Source organism: Rhinolophus sinicus, chromosome 8, assembly GCF_057876585.1.
Source record: "Rhinolophus sinicus isolate RSI-liver-muscle chromosome 8, RSI-T2T, whole genome shotgun sequence".
NCBI classification, from domain to species: Eukaryota; Metazoa; Chordata; class Mammalia; order Chiroptera; family Rhinolophidae; genus Rhinolophus; species Rhinolophus sinicus.
Window position 1 is genome coordinate 55477393 of NC_142508.1, and position 17439 is coordinate 55494831.

At 43.5% G+C, this 17439-nt stretch overlaps 1 protein-coding gene across 9 annotated transcripts in view; it reads right to left on the minus strand.

Moving 5' to 3' along the window:
- BCO1 (beta-carotene oxygenase 1) overlaps positions 1-17439 on the minus strand; it is a 62262-nt gene that overhangs the window by 39271 nt on the left and 5552 nt on the right. For 5 of the 9 annotated variants that reach the window (XR_016022026.1, XR_012490121.2, XR_002135803.3 and 2 more), the window contains exons 1-2: positions 5423-5681; positions 2346-2474 (exon numbers count right to left, since the gene is read on the minus strand). Coding sequence is in view for 3 of the 9 variants with exons in the window: in XM_088800216.1 (XP_088656342.1) it covers positions 2346-2474; positions 5423-5486 (193 nt within the window). In the remaining 6 variants the exon portion in view is untranslated. Of the gene's footprint in view, positions 1-2345; positions 2475-5422; positions 5682-8315; positions 8482-8780; positions 8910-13066; positions 13285-15203; positions 15332-17439 lie in introns of those variants that run through there. The other 4 variants (XM_088800217.1, XM_088800218.1, XM_074314530.2 and 1 more) reach the window with 4 other exon arrangements.

Consider the following 17439-nt stretch of genomic DNA (forward strand, 5'->3'; position numbering starts at 1 on the left):
CAGTCCCTAGGACCTATAGTATAATAACCATTGTTTTCCTGAGCCTTTCTGTGTCTCCTCATGTGGTCACAACCCATCTGACCATCTCATAAAAGAATACAAAATAGCTACTTACCTTTGACAATATATTTTTAGTTTGAAAACCTGCTAAAAGCTTTTAGAATGTCTAAACAACGTGGGATAACATTGGTCATTTGCGTATTTATCCAATTCAAGGATTTTGGTGGATGTTGGCCATGTTTCTGCAGACAGCCTTGTCGTCCCTTGTTGGTTCACTTATCTCTGGAGGTCTCTATGGAAGGACGCCAGAGCCACTGCTTGGGAAGCTGTGAGGAATCACTTATGCAACCTGCCATTTCTCAGGTAGTTGGGGTGTGTGTGTGTGTGTGTGTGTGTGTGTGTGTGTGTGTGTGTGTGTGTTGGGGTGAGATAGAGACAACAGCTGCAAAGTTGAACTCTGGTAAACACAAGTTCAAATTTCAGCCCTACTCAGTGACCTTGGATAAGTTATTCAACCTCTCCAATGTTTCCATTTCATCTGCAAAGAGCAAACAGGAACACCTCCCACAAAGCATGAATGTGAGTATCAGAAATGGATCACCAAGGATCTGGCAGCTCTAGGAAGCAGAGCCTCATGGAAAGGAAGCCACCTTTCCTGTACCTCATCCAGAATGATGCGTATTTCCCTGAGAATCATTAGTGACTTCTGTTTAGGAAAGGAGGAAATTGTTAAGGCTTAGGACTGTCAGGATATATGGAACCACCCACATTATGGCTGAGTGTCAGTAAAATCTATAAGTTTTTGCAAACTCAGAGCTCATGGTTTTCACACATGGTGTCTCCATTCCTGAAATTTTTGAACAACAGTTCAGGAATGGAGACACCATGTGTGAAAACATAGAGTCTGCATTCAAAACATAATTGCTGACCAGCTTGACAGAAAATATAGTTACGCAAAAATAATAGTTAATGCTTATTGGGCACGTTTTATGTGCCAGACATACAAAGCTCCTTACACATATTAATTCCTCTAAATTCAACAGCAACTCGATGAGATATGCTACTGATATCTTTGTTTCATAGAGGGGAGATTGAGATACAGAAAGGTCAGTAACTTGGCCAGGATCACAGAGCTTAGGTACATGTTAGCCGGGATGGTGGAGAGGGATTCAAACCCAGGAACAATGATGGTGGTTTTTAATCTATTGAGCATCTACCAGGTGTCAGGTCCTTGCTAGACATCTACACTTCTAATCCTCATGACAACTCTCCAGGAAGGATGACTGAGCTCTTTTTACTGATGAGGAAACTAAGACCACAAGAGGTGAAGGGACCACAGTTTGCCTTGTCTAGAACACGGGGGTTAAAGAAAAATTTCACCAAGCTGAAGTTCCTGGATATGAATTTGCCCACCGTGTGACCCTGAGCCTACTAAAGCCTCATACAACCTGTCCTGAACCTCTTTAAGATCTCGTCTTGGCTGCGGAGACAAACCAGCTCAATGGCCAACAGCACAAAGTTTACAAGTCACTTTGTGAGCCGGTCACCTGAACTCCGAATTTTGCCTTATTTGTGAAACTTCCTACTTTCTGCCCTATATTCAGTGTCCACTCAGGGAAAGCCCACTGAACGTGTTGCTTGAGTGACATGGCTCCCCTTTGCCTGGTGTGCAATACATTCAGCTTTGTTCCTTCCAGCTCTGCATTCTCCCTATTGTGATTCGATGCATGTTTGATTCCACAGCCAATAATCCTCCATCTGCTCTTGCCCACCTTATTGAGCATGTATATTATTTTGCAAGTTGAACTCTGAAAAAAAAACTTGGCCACCTTTCCAGGGAAGTTTGTCGTTATCGTTGGTTGAATAATCGCCTCCCCAAGATTTCTGTGTCCTAATCCCTGGAACCTGTGAATATGTTACATGACAGGGCTGAGGAGACTTTGTAGGTGTGATTAAATTAAGGATCTTGAAAAGAGAGATTATCCTGGGTTATCTGGGGGGGCCCAATGTCATCACAAAGATCCGTACAAGAGGGAGACAGAAGGTTAGAGTCAGAGGTGTGATGATAGAAGCAGAGACAGAGAGTATGAGAGATTGCCGGCTTTGAAGATGGATATGGGGTCACAAACTAAGGAATGCAGGCAACTTCTAGAAACTAGATGAGAAAATGGACTCTCTCCTAGAACCTAGAGAAGAAATGCAGCCTGGCCAACACCTTATTTTAGCCCAGTGAAACCTATTTTAGACTTCCAGAACTGTAGAAGAATAAGTTTGTGCTGTTTTAAGCCACTAAATTTGTGGTAATTTGTTACAGCAGTAACAGCAAACTTATACAGTGCTCTTACCATCTCTAATTGTGAAGCTGTGGAGCAAGGCTAGCCCATCAAACCAATGGTTGTATCTGGTCTCCCCCACCGTGTGCTTCCCAGGCCCGTTGCGAAGCAGGGTTCCCTGTAGCCATGCTGGAATCTTGCCTGTTAGGAGAAAGAATTTTAGTTTCCAGTTTCCGTGTCTAAACCAAAAAGCTAGAAGAAATGGCCATGGAAAGGAATTGAGGACATAGCTCCAATACCACTCACTACATCCATTCATTTACTCAGCAGTCATTTGCAGAACGCGTATAATATGCTAGCACTGAGGGTACCAAGATGAATAGGCATCCTCCCTGTCCTCAAGTTGCTCACCATCCATTGAGAGACAGAGACAGAGGAATCTCTGTCCAACAGGGTGGTTAGACATTCAAAATACACTGTGGTAGAAGCAATGCAACAGCCTCAGCCAGGGGGCTGCATGGAGCAGAACCTCACCCTGACGTGGCGAGGAGAACAGAAGGGTGAGGACTGCTTCCTGGAGGAGGTGACCTGGATGAGCCTTGAGGGAGAGCAGGTATTTGCCTCACAAAAGCATGAGAAACAAACATTCTAAAACCGTGCTGTCCAATGTGATAGCCACCAGCCCCATGTGGCAATGGAACACTTGAAATGTTGCTAGTCCAAACTGAGATGTACTGTAAGTATAAAATACACACCAGATTTCAAAGAATAAGTATGAAAAAAAGTAAACTATTTCATGAGCAATTTCAAAAATACTGATTACATGTTGAACTGATGTTTTAGACATGTTTGGTGTGTTAAATAAAATATACTATTAAAATTACTTTCATCTGTATCTTTTCGTTTTTTGGGTTTTTTTTTTTAAGATTCTATTGGGGAAGGGGAACAGGACTTTATTGGGGAACAGTGTGTACTTCCAGGCCTTTTTTCCAAGTCAAGTTGTTGTCCTTTCAGTCTTAGTTGTGGAGGGCGCAGCTCAGCTCCAGGTCCAGGTCCAGTTGCCATTGCTAGTTGCAGGGGGCACAGCCCACCATCCCTTGCGGGACTCGAGGAGTTGAACTGGCAACCTTGTGGTTGAGAGCCCACTGGCCCATGTGGGAATCAAACTGGCAGCCTTTGGAGTTAGGAGCACGGAGCTCCTACCACCTGAGCCACCGGGCCGGCCCTTGTTTTTGCTTTTTTGAATGTGGCTTTTAGAAAACTTAAAATTGCACACGTGGCATACATTATATTTCTGTTGGATAGCACTGCTCTAAAGATAGGGTGCTGGGGAGAACGTGAGGCAAATTTTACACTATGCCCGCAGGACTCAGCTCCGATGGCTCTCAGTGGTCAGTATCTTGACAATGCCCCTTGTATTGGCTTCCCTCCCAGTGTTTCTTGGGATCAACTCCCAAACAAACTACTTACATCTGCATTCTTATCTCTGGAGGAACCCGAACCAAGAGCTCAAAGACCAGTTCAAAGACCACAAGATATGCCAGCTGTTTAGTAAGACCGGACTATAGTTTTCGAGTGAGGACATCATAAGTATTGAGGCTGGAGAGTCAAGCAGGGGCCAAGTGACAAAGGTCAACAAAACCACATCCCAAGGGCTTTGATTTGATGGTCAGAAGAATGGGACACCTTTGACCGTTATAACAGGGAATAGTAAGATAATTTTTCTGCAATTTTTTTAATTTATAAAATTCACATAACAAAAAAGACACCATTTTAAAGTGTACAAATCGGGGTTTTTTTTAGTATATTCACAGTGTTGTGCAACCATCAGCATTATACAATTCCAGAACACTTGCATCAGCCCCAAAAGAAGCTTTGTTAGCAGTCACTCCTCATTCCTTAGCCCCAGCCTCTGGCAACCGCTAATCTACTCCCTGTCTCTAAGGATCTGCCTCTTCTGGACATCTCATATCCAGGAAATATGCTCAGACTTAGAAGTTTCAAAAGTTGTCTCTGGCTGTAGTGTGGAGTGTGGATGGGAGGAGGAACCAAGGGGAGGGAGGAAGACGAGAGAGATAAGGGTGGCAGCAGCGGGGATGGAGGAAAAACTACGGAGGACACAGAACTGACAGGACTTGGAGTCTGATTAAACACAGGGAACGGCAAGGGGAGCGCTCCAAAACACGCCAGCCAAGACTCTTGCCTGGGGCAACTAAGTAAATGGGGGGGGGGATTATTCACAGAGACCCAGGATACAGGAGGAGCAGGTGAGGCAGAGCAGGGAAACATGAATGGAAGCGTAGCGTTAATGCCATAGGGATAAGGAAAAGAACATTTACTGAGCACTATGCAATTTCCAAGGCATTTTCTCAGTTCAAATCTCCCATGTGACTTTCCTTCCTCATAAACGCTCACTGTTGTCCTCTTTGTGAAAAACATCCAGTCCATCTCTCCGAAGATGAACCTGCCTGTGAGCCTGAGCTGACCCACTCGTTCTCAGAACCCTGAGCAAGCTCTACCCTGGGGGCCTGAGAGTTCAGACCTGGTCACTGCCCTGTAGAGTCTAAATAAGATGGCACCAGGAAAGTGGCAACACAGAAGAGGAGGAGAAAGCCAGACACATGAACGAGACACAAAGCCCACTGAAGGAACGTTCCTGTGAAGGATGCCCCTGTGAGTCTCTTTTACTGGCTCTGCAGGGACTGCCATGCCCAAATCACCCGTGATAGCTGAGAGGAAATCACAGCAGGCTCTCCATGCCCTCCCATGGGCATGTGCAGCAGGGAGAGTTCAATCCTGCTTGTCCACTTTGAAACTAATTCAGGATGCACACATTTGAACGAACACAGCACCCAGTTGGAATGGGCCACATTTTGCAGAATAATTGCATGGTATGTATGCCAAGTGCAGCATTCCTGGGAGTTTTCTCCTGGAAATAGTGAGAACAACTCTATTCTTGGAAACTGAGCTATAACGTATAAAAGCGCACCTCGATTTCCCAGAGAATGTTTCTGGATTACAGGTCATTTTCTCCCATGTACTGTTTTCCAGATTTTCCACAAATAATTTACAAGTATTACTTTTATAAGCAGAGAAAAGCATACATCTAAACATAAAATAAAAGCCAACCATTTATACAGAATGCTCACCTGTCACTTTGGCTGTCACAGGCTCTAGTTGTTCTTTCTTATCTTTGCCAAATAGTACATCCATCGCAGGATGCAGCGAGAGATGATACTGACAGTGAACAGACGCTCCTCTGTGTTCAGGCAATTGCTCCTTAGCTCTGCTTTTCCTTTCCTTCAGGCTCTCCTGCAGCTTCCTTCCTTTACAGATACCTCCTTCCCTTTTGGTGCCACTTGTTTCTCCCTTTGCGTTTTCCCTCTCTGAGGGCCTGGTATAATTTGAATGCCAGGAGGGGGTGGGGGATGTGGGGCGTGAGTGGGTGGGTGGAGGGGGATGCTGCAACAGCACTATTTATGTTTGGTCAAAGGTCAATTCCCCAGCCAGGTGTTCTAGTTAATCTTTAATCTTAGTGTATCCCCAACTCTCCCTTTCCAGTTCCATTTTTGGTTCAACAAAGGAGTCTCTTGCTGGGTTTAGATTGGCGGGGTAATTTAGCGGTGCATTCTGCTTTGGTATGCTGTTTGAAATAAACAAACCTAGGAGGTGGAGGTGGTTTATAATCAAAGAGAGACTGTCAGGACCACCAGTGACACCTGGAATTAGAGTAGCCAAGAGCTGTCAATCATGTGAATTCCCACTGCCCATCATGGGCCCTTCTTTTGCAGAGATGGGAAGGGTTTCTTTGTTTTGTTTTTAATGAAGGTCCCTGAGCCTCCTTCCCTCCAAAGATCTATGTGTAAAGAGCAATTTAATTCATGATATTTCTCTTTTGGAGAAGTAAACATAAAATGTTTCATGTACCCATTTAAACAACAAATGTAAAAAACCAAAAACTCTACTCACGAACCTTGAGGAATAGTAAAAACCAAACTTCAGCTCAACTTCCTATCCTATCAAGAGGGAGAATTTGATGTTAGGGTTTCCCTACATTTGCGCATCTCAGTGTAATGCCACTGCCTAAAATCCATGTTGAAGTTGCTGTGAATGTTGGGTGATGAGTTCATGAACTCATTTTACTCATGCCGCTTAAACAAAGAACCAGCCATTCCTCTCCGGGTAGAGTAGGAAAGGGGGTGGTGCCTCAGCTGGGTCTCAGACAAGACCAGGCCCCAGTACCGCAGAGCTCAGTCTGAGAGCAGCCTGGTCTGGCTGGGCTTCCACACTCACTGTACATTCCATTCACCTACCTGGTTGAGCTACACTCCAGACTCACTGATTCAGAATCTCTGAAGATGGAGCCCAGCCCTCCACGTCCTTACAATGTCTCCAGATGATGCTAACGTGTGCTGCAGATGTTGAGAAGCCCAGGTCCAGGGGAAGATGCTACATGTTTGTGTGGAAAGAAGACTCACATTCCTCCCTTTTCTGTGTGTTTGGGGTATGTTACTTAGCCTCTCTGAGCCTTCATTTCCTGAACTGTAAAATGGGGGCATAATGATGTCAAAACCTCAAGGGTATTGTAGATCAGGGGTCTAGCAAAAGCACCTGGTCCCAAACAGTTATCACTGCTACCTCCCTTCCTTTCCCATTCTCTCAGAATGCTCTTCCCTTTGACTTACATTTTCCATTAAGTCCCATAAAAACTTACCGGTTTATTTTACTATCTGGTCTAAACATTTGTATCTATGTCAGGGTTATTTATTCCTAGGTTGTGAAAGCTGTGTCCTTGCGAGGATTAAATGACAGTGTCTGGCATACAATGAGGGCTCAGGAAAAGAAAAATTCACACCACCAGAAGCAGCAGCTCTGGTGCGAGGAAAAAAAAAGAGAGCTCAGGGCTTAGTGATCAGAAGACCTGGGTTGGGATCTCAGCCCTACATATTTAAAAACTCTGTGACCTTTGTCATATGACCCCTCCGAACATCACTTTACTCTGCAAAACAGGATGGCAATACCTATGTCGCAGGGTTTGTTGGGAGGATTGTATTGAAATTGTCAGTGAAGGGGCGGCCGGATGGCTCAGTAGGTTAGAGCGTGACCTCTGACCAACAGGGTTGCTGGTTCAATTGCCACAAGGGCCAGTGAGCTGCGCCCTCCACAACTAGATTGAAGACAATGAGCTGCCACTGAGCTTCTGGAGGGGCGGCCTGATGGCTCAGTTGGTTAGAGCGTGAGCTCTCAACAACAAGGTTGCCGGTTCAATTCCTGCATGGGATGGTGGGCTGTGCCCCCTGCAACTAAAGACTGAAAATGGCGACTGGACTTGGAGCTGAGCTGCGTCCTCCACAACTAGATTGAAGGACAATGACTTGGAGCTAATGGGCCCTGGAGAAACACACTGTTCCCCAATAAAAATTGGAAAAAAAAAATTATAAGTGAAAACATGACCGTGCTCTCCTTTCTTGTTCATTTGGTACATTCAGAAAAGCAACGGCCCCCATCCACTGAGCACATTCTCTGAGTCAAATGCTTTGCTAAGCACTCTGCATGTACCAGCTCGCTCTGGTCTTATATAATCCTTTAAGACGGGTATTCTTAGCAGCGTTCTAGAGATGAGAGAACTCAGAGAAGATAACCAACTTGCCTTAGGATACGCAGCTACTGAGAGATCGAATTAGGAAGCCCAGCCAGGCAGCCTGACTTCAAAGTATGTACTCTGTGACAGTTCCACACAGCTCCCATGCACAATGGATGTCTGCCAGATTTTTACTGAATGAAGTAACAGGTGGAGGACCCTGAGAGAGTCAGTCTTGGGTTGATATCATTGCCTCATTATATACTACTGAGGAACCAAGGCAAGCTCTTTGTTTAGGTCCAAACTGTACCCTGGGGACAATTATATGGTGAGATAAGGATTTTTGGATAATGGTGATAATAAATTAATCATAATGATCAATATCTGTATTAGTTTTAAAGGCTGCCATAGCAACGTAGCACAGAACAGGTGGCTTAAACAACAAACATTTATTTACTTACAGCTCTGGAGGCTGGGAAGTCCAAGATCAAGGTGTCAGCAGAGCTAGTTTCTTCTTGAGGCCTTTCTCCTTGGCGCGTAGATGGCCATCTCATTGTGTCCTCACCGGGTCTTCCCTCCGGGGACGTGCATCCCTAGTGCATCTTTGTACGTCCAATTTTTCTTTTCCTATAAGGACACCAGTCGGAATGGATTAGGGCCCACCCTAAAGGCCTCATTTTGACTGATTCATCTCTGTAAAAGTGCTATCTCCAAATACAGTCACATTCTGAGGTACTGGAGGTTAGGGCTTTAACATATGAATGTTGGGGGGACACAATTCAGCCCATAACAATATCATGAAGGCTCAACAAGTTAATGGAAGATGCTTCGGCTGAAAGTGCCAGAATATCTACTGCAACCCTGAAGATGTGCATTTATCTCAGATATCAAGTCATCTGAGGGTCCTGAGTAGCTCAGAAGCTCACCTGAGTCATCTCGCCAGGCTCCATTCCATCTACCAGACTCTTGTCTTCAGAGGGTTGGTTTCTCATCCTCGGTCTTACGAATGATTGCCTTCACTCTAGGAATCGTACTGGCATAATAATATGCAAAAGCTGGAACATAAGGTGGGGACAAAGGAAGCATTTTCATATTTCTCTCTCTCTTCTTTTTTAAGTTAGAGGAAAATCTTTCCCAGAATCCCAAGAAGGTTTTCTCTTAGTCTCATTGGCTGAACTGTGTCACATGATCACCCCTGGACCAATTCCTGGCAAGGAGAAACAGGAGTGCCCTGATTTCTTTAAACCCATCACGAGTCTTCTCCCCGGCAGATATGTCACCTGAACATATCTGAATTCCATTAGCAGGGGGCGGCCAGATGGCTCAGTTGGTTAGAGCGCGAGCTCTCAACAACAAGGTTGCGGGTTCAATTCCCACATGGGACGGTGGGCTGAGCCACCTGCAACTAGGATTGAAAACAGTGACTGGACTTAGAGCTGAGCTGCGCCGTCCGCAACTAGACTGAAGGACAATGACTTGGAGCTGATGAGCCCTGGAGAAACACACTGTTCCCCAATATTCCCCAGTAAAACAAAAAGAATTCCATTAGCAAGGAAAAAGGAGTGAACCGCTTGAAATAGGCAACCTACAGGCAGTACAGTATTCATGCATTCTCACATTCATTCACTCATTCAACACATATTTACTGAGTACCTACTACATGCTAGAAGTACAGCAGTGAACAAAACAGGAAAATAATTCTGTGCCTTCTTAGAATTGATACTGACTACATGCCAAGTTCTAGGGCTATAGAGGTGATTAATGAGACTCACTCTCTGACTTCTTTGGCTCCCATTATGTTCTTCTTGTTTGGAGGGCAAGTCTGCATATCCCAAAGGACATTCATTTCCCAAAAGAGTTAGGGGTCTTGGAGTGGTTTCCATGACTGCCTTCCTGTTAAACCTCCATCCTCCCTCTTTATTAACAGAGATAACCAGCAGCAGCTGCTTTTTCCCCTAGACTCCCTGGCATTACTCTGAACCCACGGAAGCCTGGTCACTGCTTTCTAGGTCTTTACTAATATGGGAAGAGTGGGACAAGGGACTCGTCACCAGCACGAGCTATCTCCTGGCCCATCCTCCAGCCTCAGATAAATGCCATTCACTGGATGCTTGACACATGCCAACTACCATGCTAAGTGTCTTATTAGCAGTGTTTTATTTAATCCCTCCACATCTCTGCAAGGGAATCATTACCAGACTCAGAGGTGTGGAGGAACTTGATCAAGGTCAGCAGCTAGTCAGTGCATGTTCTTCCTCACTACATAGTAATGCTTTCCACCTTTTGAAGTTGCTGATTAAGGAACAGAGTATATATGTGAGTAAAACTAGGTGTTCCACTTTTAAATTTAAACCCGTTAAATTTCTATAATGCATTCACTGCCTTAAAATGGGATGAAAACTGGTCAATGTAATCTATTTATTATTAAAACATTTAATAAAATGGGTATACAAGGAAAGTACCTCAATATAATAAAGGCCATATACAACAAACCCTCAGCTAATATCATACTTAATGGTGAAAAACTGAAAGCTTTTCTTCTAAAATCAGGTCCAAGACAAGAATGTCCCCTCTTATCACTGTTACTCTACACAGTATTGGAAGTCCTCGCCAGAGCAATCAGGCAAGAGAAAGAAATAAAAGGCATCCAAACTGGGAATGAAGAAGTCAAGCTGTCACTTTTTGCAGACAACATGGTTCTTTATATAGAAAACCCTATAGACGCCACCAAAAACTATTAGAAACAACAAACAAATACAGTAAAGGCGCAGGATACAAAATCAACGTACAAAAATCTATTGTGTGACTACTATATACTAACAATTATATTTCAGAAAAAGAAATGAAAAAAAAAATTCCTTTTGCAATTGCCACAAAAAGAATAAAATACCTAGGAATACACTGAAAACTATAAGACATTATTAAAAGAAATTGAAGAAGACACAAAGAAATGCAAAAATATTCTATGTTCATGGATTGGAAGAATCAACATAGTTAAAATGGCCATATTACCCAAAGCAACTTACAGATTTAATGCAATCCCCATCAAAATCCTAATGGCATTTTTTAAAGAAACAGAACAAAAAATCATCAGATTTGTATGGAATCACAAAAGACCCCAAATAGCCAAAGCAATCCTGAGAAAAAATAACAAGGCCGGAGAGATCACCCTCCGTGACTTCAAATTATACTACAAAGTGACAACAATTAAAATAGCATGGTATTGGCAGGAAAACAGACACACAGACCAACAAAACAGAATTGAAAACCCAGAAATAAACCTATACATATATGGGCAAATAATTTTTGACAAAGGAGCCAAAAACATACAATGGAGAATAGAAAACCTATTTAATAAATGGTACTGGGAAAATTGGAAAGCCATGTGCAAAAGAATGAAACTAAACTGCTATCTGTCACCATACACTAAAATTAACTCTAAATGGATGAAAGCTCTAAATATAAGACCTGAAACAATGAATTGCATGGAAGAAGGCATAGGCACTAAACTTAGGAAGCTTGGGTTCAGAAAGAATTTTATGAATTTGACCGCAAAGGAAAGGGAAGTAAAAGCAAAAATAAATGAATGGCACTATATCATACTAAAAAGCTTCTGCAGACGAAAATAAACCATCAACAAAACAAAGAGGAAACAAACTGAATGGGAGAAGTCATTTGCAAACAACACCTCTGATAAGGGGCTAATATCCAAAATATATAAAGAACTCATACAACTCAACAACAACAAAATACCCAATTTAAAAATGGGGAGAGAGACACTTCTGCCAAGAAGACATATAACAGCCAACAGATACGTGAAAAGATGTTCAATTTCACTAGCTATTAGGGAAATGCAAATCAAAACCACATGAGATACCACCTCACACTTGTTAGAAGGGCTATTATCAACAAGAAAAGTAATAACAAGTGTTGGAGAGGCTGTGGAGAAAAAGGAACTCTCATACACTGCTGCTGGGAATGTAAATTGGTACAGCCACTATGGAAAATGGTATGGATGTTCCTCAAAAAGTTAAGACTAGAATTACCATACATCCCGGCAATCCGTCTTCTGGGTATCGACCCAAAAAATCTGAAAACATTTATCTGTAAAGCTATATGTTCATTGCAGCATTATTCATGATTGGCAAGACATGGATACAACCAAAGTATCCTTCAATAGATGATTGGATAAAGAAGATGTGGTACATATATACAATGGAATATTACTTGCCCATAAGAAAAGATGAAATACTGCCATTTGCGACAACATGGATGGATCTTGAGATTATCATGCTAAGCAGAAAAAGTCAAGAACCACATGAGTTCACTCATATGTGGGATATAAAACTGAAAGCAACAAACAAACAAGACAAACAAATAAAACTCATATGCACAGACAACAGTTTAGTGGTTACCAGAGAGTAAGGGGGAGAGGGGTGGTAGAAAAGGGTAAAGGGGGTCAAATATATGGTGATGGAAGGAGAATTGACTTTGCTTGGTAAACACACGATGCAATACACAGATGATGTATTATAGAATTGCATACTTGAAACCTATATAATTTTATTAAGCAATGTCACCCCAATAAACTTAAAATAAATAAAAAAAGAAAACTGGCTAGTGCCTAAAAGAACAGGGCAATGGGAACGTGAAAGAAAGTACCTTGTCTTACACAGAATTTTTGTCTGCCCTTCAGAGGCAGGGAGGCTTCATTTCCTCCCTTTGGGAGGGAGAGGAAAGGGTCACAAATGGGTGACCCTGCTCTGGATTTGCACACACCATATCTTCTAATCCTGGCACAGACCTTGCAGGCATTTTATTATCCTCTTTTTATTGAGAAAGCAAATGGAGCTCGGTAAGTTTGTGCCACAGGGCCAGAGATCACACAACACGGGGCAGGGATGGGGGATACGAACTGTGGGATCCTCCTACTTCGTAATTTTGGGGAAGGATTTGGGAAAAGGAGGCTACCTTTCCCTGAGGCTACTATTGCACGGAATATGCTGTGTCCATAAAACAGCCATGAGGTGAAGAAGTAAAAACAAATTTTGTGTGTGTGCTAAAAAGAAACCCAATAGCCTTATTTTGCAATTCCGTATCTCCTATTGCAAAATGATTGCCTAAAATGAGTTAATATTTCCCTTTTGGAGATAATGTTATCATATCTAAATTACTTGACAGTTTTCCAATTAAGTTAGCTTCTAAATGGTACCTTTAATTAATCAGGTGATAAGCTGAGCAGATAATGTGGAAATCCCAGATAGCAGGGTTCAAGGGGACAGGCAAAGTCCCAGCAAAGGTGGCAGCTGCCTCCCCGAGGAAGAAGCGTTGGGGGTGAAAACCCACACTGTCCACAGGCCTGTTCAGGAAGCAGGATGTAGGGAGTGCTGGGAAAGCAGCCCTAGGGCTCCTGGAGTGAACACTTCATCACTAAAGGAAAGACCACACATTAGGCAATTCATATTTAAGAGCATTCATTAATTCCACAAAGTCCTACTAGACTGCAGAGACTAGTGTCATATTGGGTATTAGAGACAGAAAAATATGAGTAGGAAATCACAACTCCTAAGGAATGCAAATAAATAATAACAGTGGGGTGGCCGGTTGGCTCAGTGGGTTAGAGCGCAGTGCTCTTAACAACAAGGTTGCCAGTTCCATCCCCACATGGGCCACTGTGAGCTGCGCCCTCCACAACTAGATTGAAACAACTACTTGACTTGGAGCTGATGGGTCCTCGAAAAACACACTTAAATAAATAAAAGTTGAAAAGCAAATCCTTTAAAAAAAATAGTAGTAGTATTAATAATACCAATAATAATAACTATGTGCCACACTTGGGAGGCAGAGTTGATGAGACTGAAATACTACGAGCATTACTGGTAGAAAAGGAAGTCTTCTGATGAATGAGATAGAATACTTCAGTTTTCCACCATGTACTCAGGGCCCAATAAGAACTACTAGGTCACAGCCTGGACTGTAGTCCTGACATTTCTACCTCCTAAATACTTTTTCAGATTGTTCCTCTCTCTTCCAGCCCCCCAGCCATTATCTTCACTATAGTTGACCTCTTGGGAGCAGCCTTCTCCTGGGTCTCCCTGCTTCTACTCTCACCCCCTCCAATCTACCTTTCCTCTGCCACCAGGTGACCTGGCTGAAATTCCCGAACATGTCACTCTCCTATTTAAAATATAGAGTTTAGCATAGTGCCTGGCACATAGTAGGTGCACAACAAATATTTATCAAATGGATGAATGGTACATGGCCTCATTGTGCTACATCGTCATTATATTAGTTTGCTAGGGCTGCCATAACAAAGTACCACAAACTCAGTGGCTGAAAGAGCAGAAATGTATTCTCTCACAGTTGAGGCCAGAAGTACGAAATCAAGGTGTTGGCAGAAACATGATCCTTCTGAAGTCTCTAGGGAAGAATCTCTCCTTATCTCTTTTAACTTCCGGTGGTTGCTTAGAAATCCTTGATGTTTCTTGACTTGCAGCTGTGTGACTTCAATCTCTGCTTGTCATCATATGGCTGCCTTCCCTCTGTGTTTGTGTGTCTCTATGTACTGATTTCTCTCTTCTTATAAGGAGAAACAGTCATTGGATTAGGGCCCACCCAAATCCAGCATGGCCTCTTCTTAAGTTAATCACATCTGCAAAGGTCCTATTTCCAAATAAGGTCACATTCACAGGTACCAAGAGTTAGGACTTCAAAATCTTTTTGGAGGATACAGTGGAATCCACATAGTCAGTAAGCAAAACAATTTAAAAGCAGAAATTTAAAAAGCTATAAGGGGATTTATTTTTACAGCCAAGTTCCTGTAGTTTCTTCCTCACTCTTTCTGCTCTCTTTTTTAAGGCTGAAAACTTCTAAACAGTGCTAAGATGAAAGTAGGTTAAACTGCTCTGAGGACATGGAAGATGTGGTTATTGGCACCTGTAGAGCCTGAGAAACTTGCGAGAAGAGGTTTATAGTTGAGCTATATTGGAAAAAGGGTAAAAGGGTATAAGTGTGCAAGCAAGCATATGAGAGAAGGCATTCTCAATAGAGAAACAGCATGTGTAAAAATATGGAGGTCAGCCAGGGCAGACCGCCCATGGAGGATAATGTAGGGTATTGTAGTTTATGTTGGTTCTGGGGTACTGACAAGAAGTAAGGATCTGACATTCTGGGGCCTCTCCTTGAGACACCCTTCCAGCAATTCCCTACTGCCACCCCTTTCTTCCTGGCTAGTCCTTCAAGATCCAGGTTACCAGCCACCATATAGAAGCAAACAACTTAGCATATGTGAACAAACATGGAGGGCTCACCTACACACATGTCTAAAATACTGAGAGACCACCACTCACCATCCCAATGACTAAGGTCATTATCAGTTGCTCAGAGATGGTCCCCAAGTATAGAATTCCAACCATCAGGAAAGGACACAGCTCAGCTGTGGAGCATGTTTCCCAGGATTTGATCCGGCAGTCTGAGTCTTCACGGGGGAACAACAGCAGGAACAACAGAAAGATAATTAATTTGGTTTAAATAGGCACTGAGTCCATAGCCAAGAATCATACAGATGTTCACGCCCTGTGGGCCAGCATCGCAGTCCTGGGAGCAGGCCTGTCTAAACCTGGGCTCTCTCAGAAGCAGACCCCAAGACAAGGATTCAAGTGTAAATGGTTTATTGGGAAGGTGAACCCAGAAAGGGCCAGTCGCAGAATGGGAAAGTGAAACAGGGAGAGAAGACATTAGGTGCATTATCAAGGCCATTGCCATCACGGGCAACTGAAGTGCATTCTGGCTGAGGGACTCTGGAGATGTTATGAACACACCTCAGAGTTATTTGGAGGAAGCTGGAGGATTGGTCCACCAACTCTGGTCAATCAAAGATGAGAGTGTCTCCCAAGAGGCCTAACTTCCAGGCACTTCCATCCCATCCCTTATATGCAAAGGGAGACAAAAAGCTGCAGGCACTTCCATTTAGAAGCCTTACGTGGTAAGCGTGAAGGGTTAAGGTGGGACATTGACAGTTTCTGCTACAACCCTCAGGAGCTACCTCAGCCCAGGCTAAAGGGTAAGTGTAAGATGTTCACAGCAGCGTTGACTAGAATAGCAAAACTGAACACGTGACAAACAGATGACGAAAACCACACAAAATATCTAGCAACGTGGGAATGGTTTAGTAATGTCCATTCAGAGAAAGGAGGCACAGCCACCACCAGGCCAATGTCAAAGGCCTTGAGCAACATGGAAAAGACTTACCATCAGACGCTAAGTGGGACATGCAGGGTGCAATATTGACTAATTATACTCACACTACGGTTATGCCTGGGCAAACACCTAGCTTCAAGGCAAGAAGCATTCAAAGGAAGCACAGAGAAATGAAAATGTATTAGGGTAGTGGGACCATGAGAATTCTTTTGCTTTGTTGCCTTTCGATCAAATGGAGGGCAAAGATTCACTAGACCAATTAAAAACACCAATTCACATAGAGCAATGTATTCCCCCCCCCCCCCCCCCCCCACCGTGTACTCCGGGCATCCTCTCCCAAATGAACTGCTGGCACTTGAATTCTTGTCTCAGCTGGCTTCTGGGGAAACCCAAACTAAAATGGGTCTGTTCCCAGGACTGGGATGTCTGAGCCACAGGGCATGGCCATCTTTATGGTTCTTTTCATGCTTCTGTTTAAACCAGACTCCCTCTCTTTCTGTTTTCATTTGCTGACCTTGAAAATCAGGATTAGGCAGCTCAGACAGCTGCATGTGATCGCTGGAAACATTCACACGTGTCCAGCCATGTCCTGCTTCCTTTTTTCCTGTACACAGAGGTTAAGGCACACCGGGAGCTCACATCATCAGGCTGGGTTCCAGGCCCAGGAGCATGCAATTTATCAGAATGCAAAGAATGTGAAAATGGAATTTAGCCTGCCAATTGGGTTCCTTATCAAATGTCTCCAAGCATGTTCCATGAGCGACATAAATTAAGCCTTTACCTAAAGAGATACATTATCTCTGCGTGAGGCCTTCTACATAGTTTTCTAATGGAAGTCATTAAAGGCTTGGCTCCCAGAGATAAGAGACCAGTTGTGCCCAGCCTGTGAATCAGCCATGACATGCCTTGGGCTCTGTCTGGTAGGGCTACTCCAGAGGACTTGGAAGGGCTTCTGGAAAGGGAAGGGGTGCAAGCGTCAGCCCCAGGGACCTAGGCGATGGGGCCAGGCTGGCAAACGTGCATCGAGTCCCACTATGTGCCAGTGATGGGATAGACAGAGATTTTAAGAGACGTTATTCTTTCCCTGCAAGAAACTCACAGAATAAAACAGCTCAGAGTCCATCAATGGATGCATGGATGAACAAAACGTGCTCTAGCCACACACTGGGATATTACCCAGCCGTGAAAAGGAATGGAGTACTGATGTATGCTCCAAACTGGATGAAGCGTGACAATATTCTGCTGAGTGAAAGAAGCTAGACACGAAGGTCAAATATTATATGATTCCATTTATATGAAATGTCTGCAATAGGTAAACCCATAGAGATAGAGTGTAGTGATTGCCAGGGGCTTGGGGGACAAAGGGGTGGGGAGCAAAAACAGAGA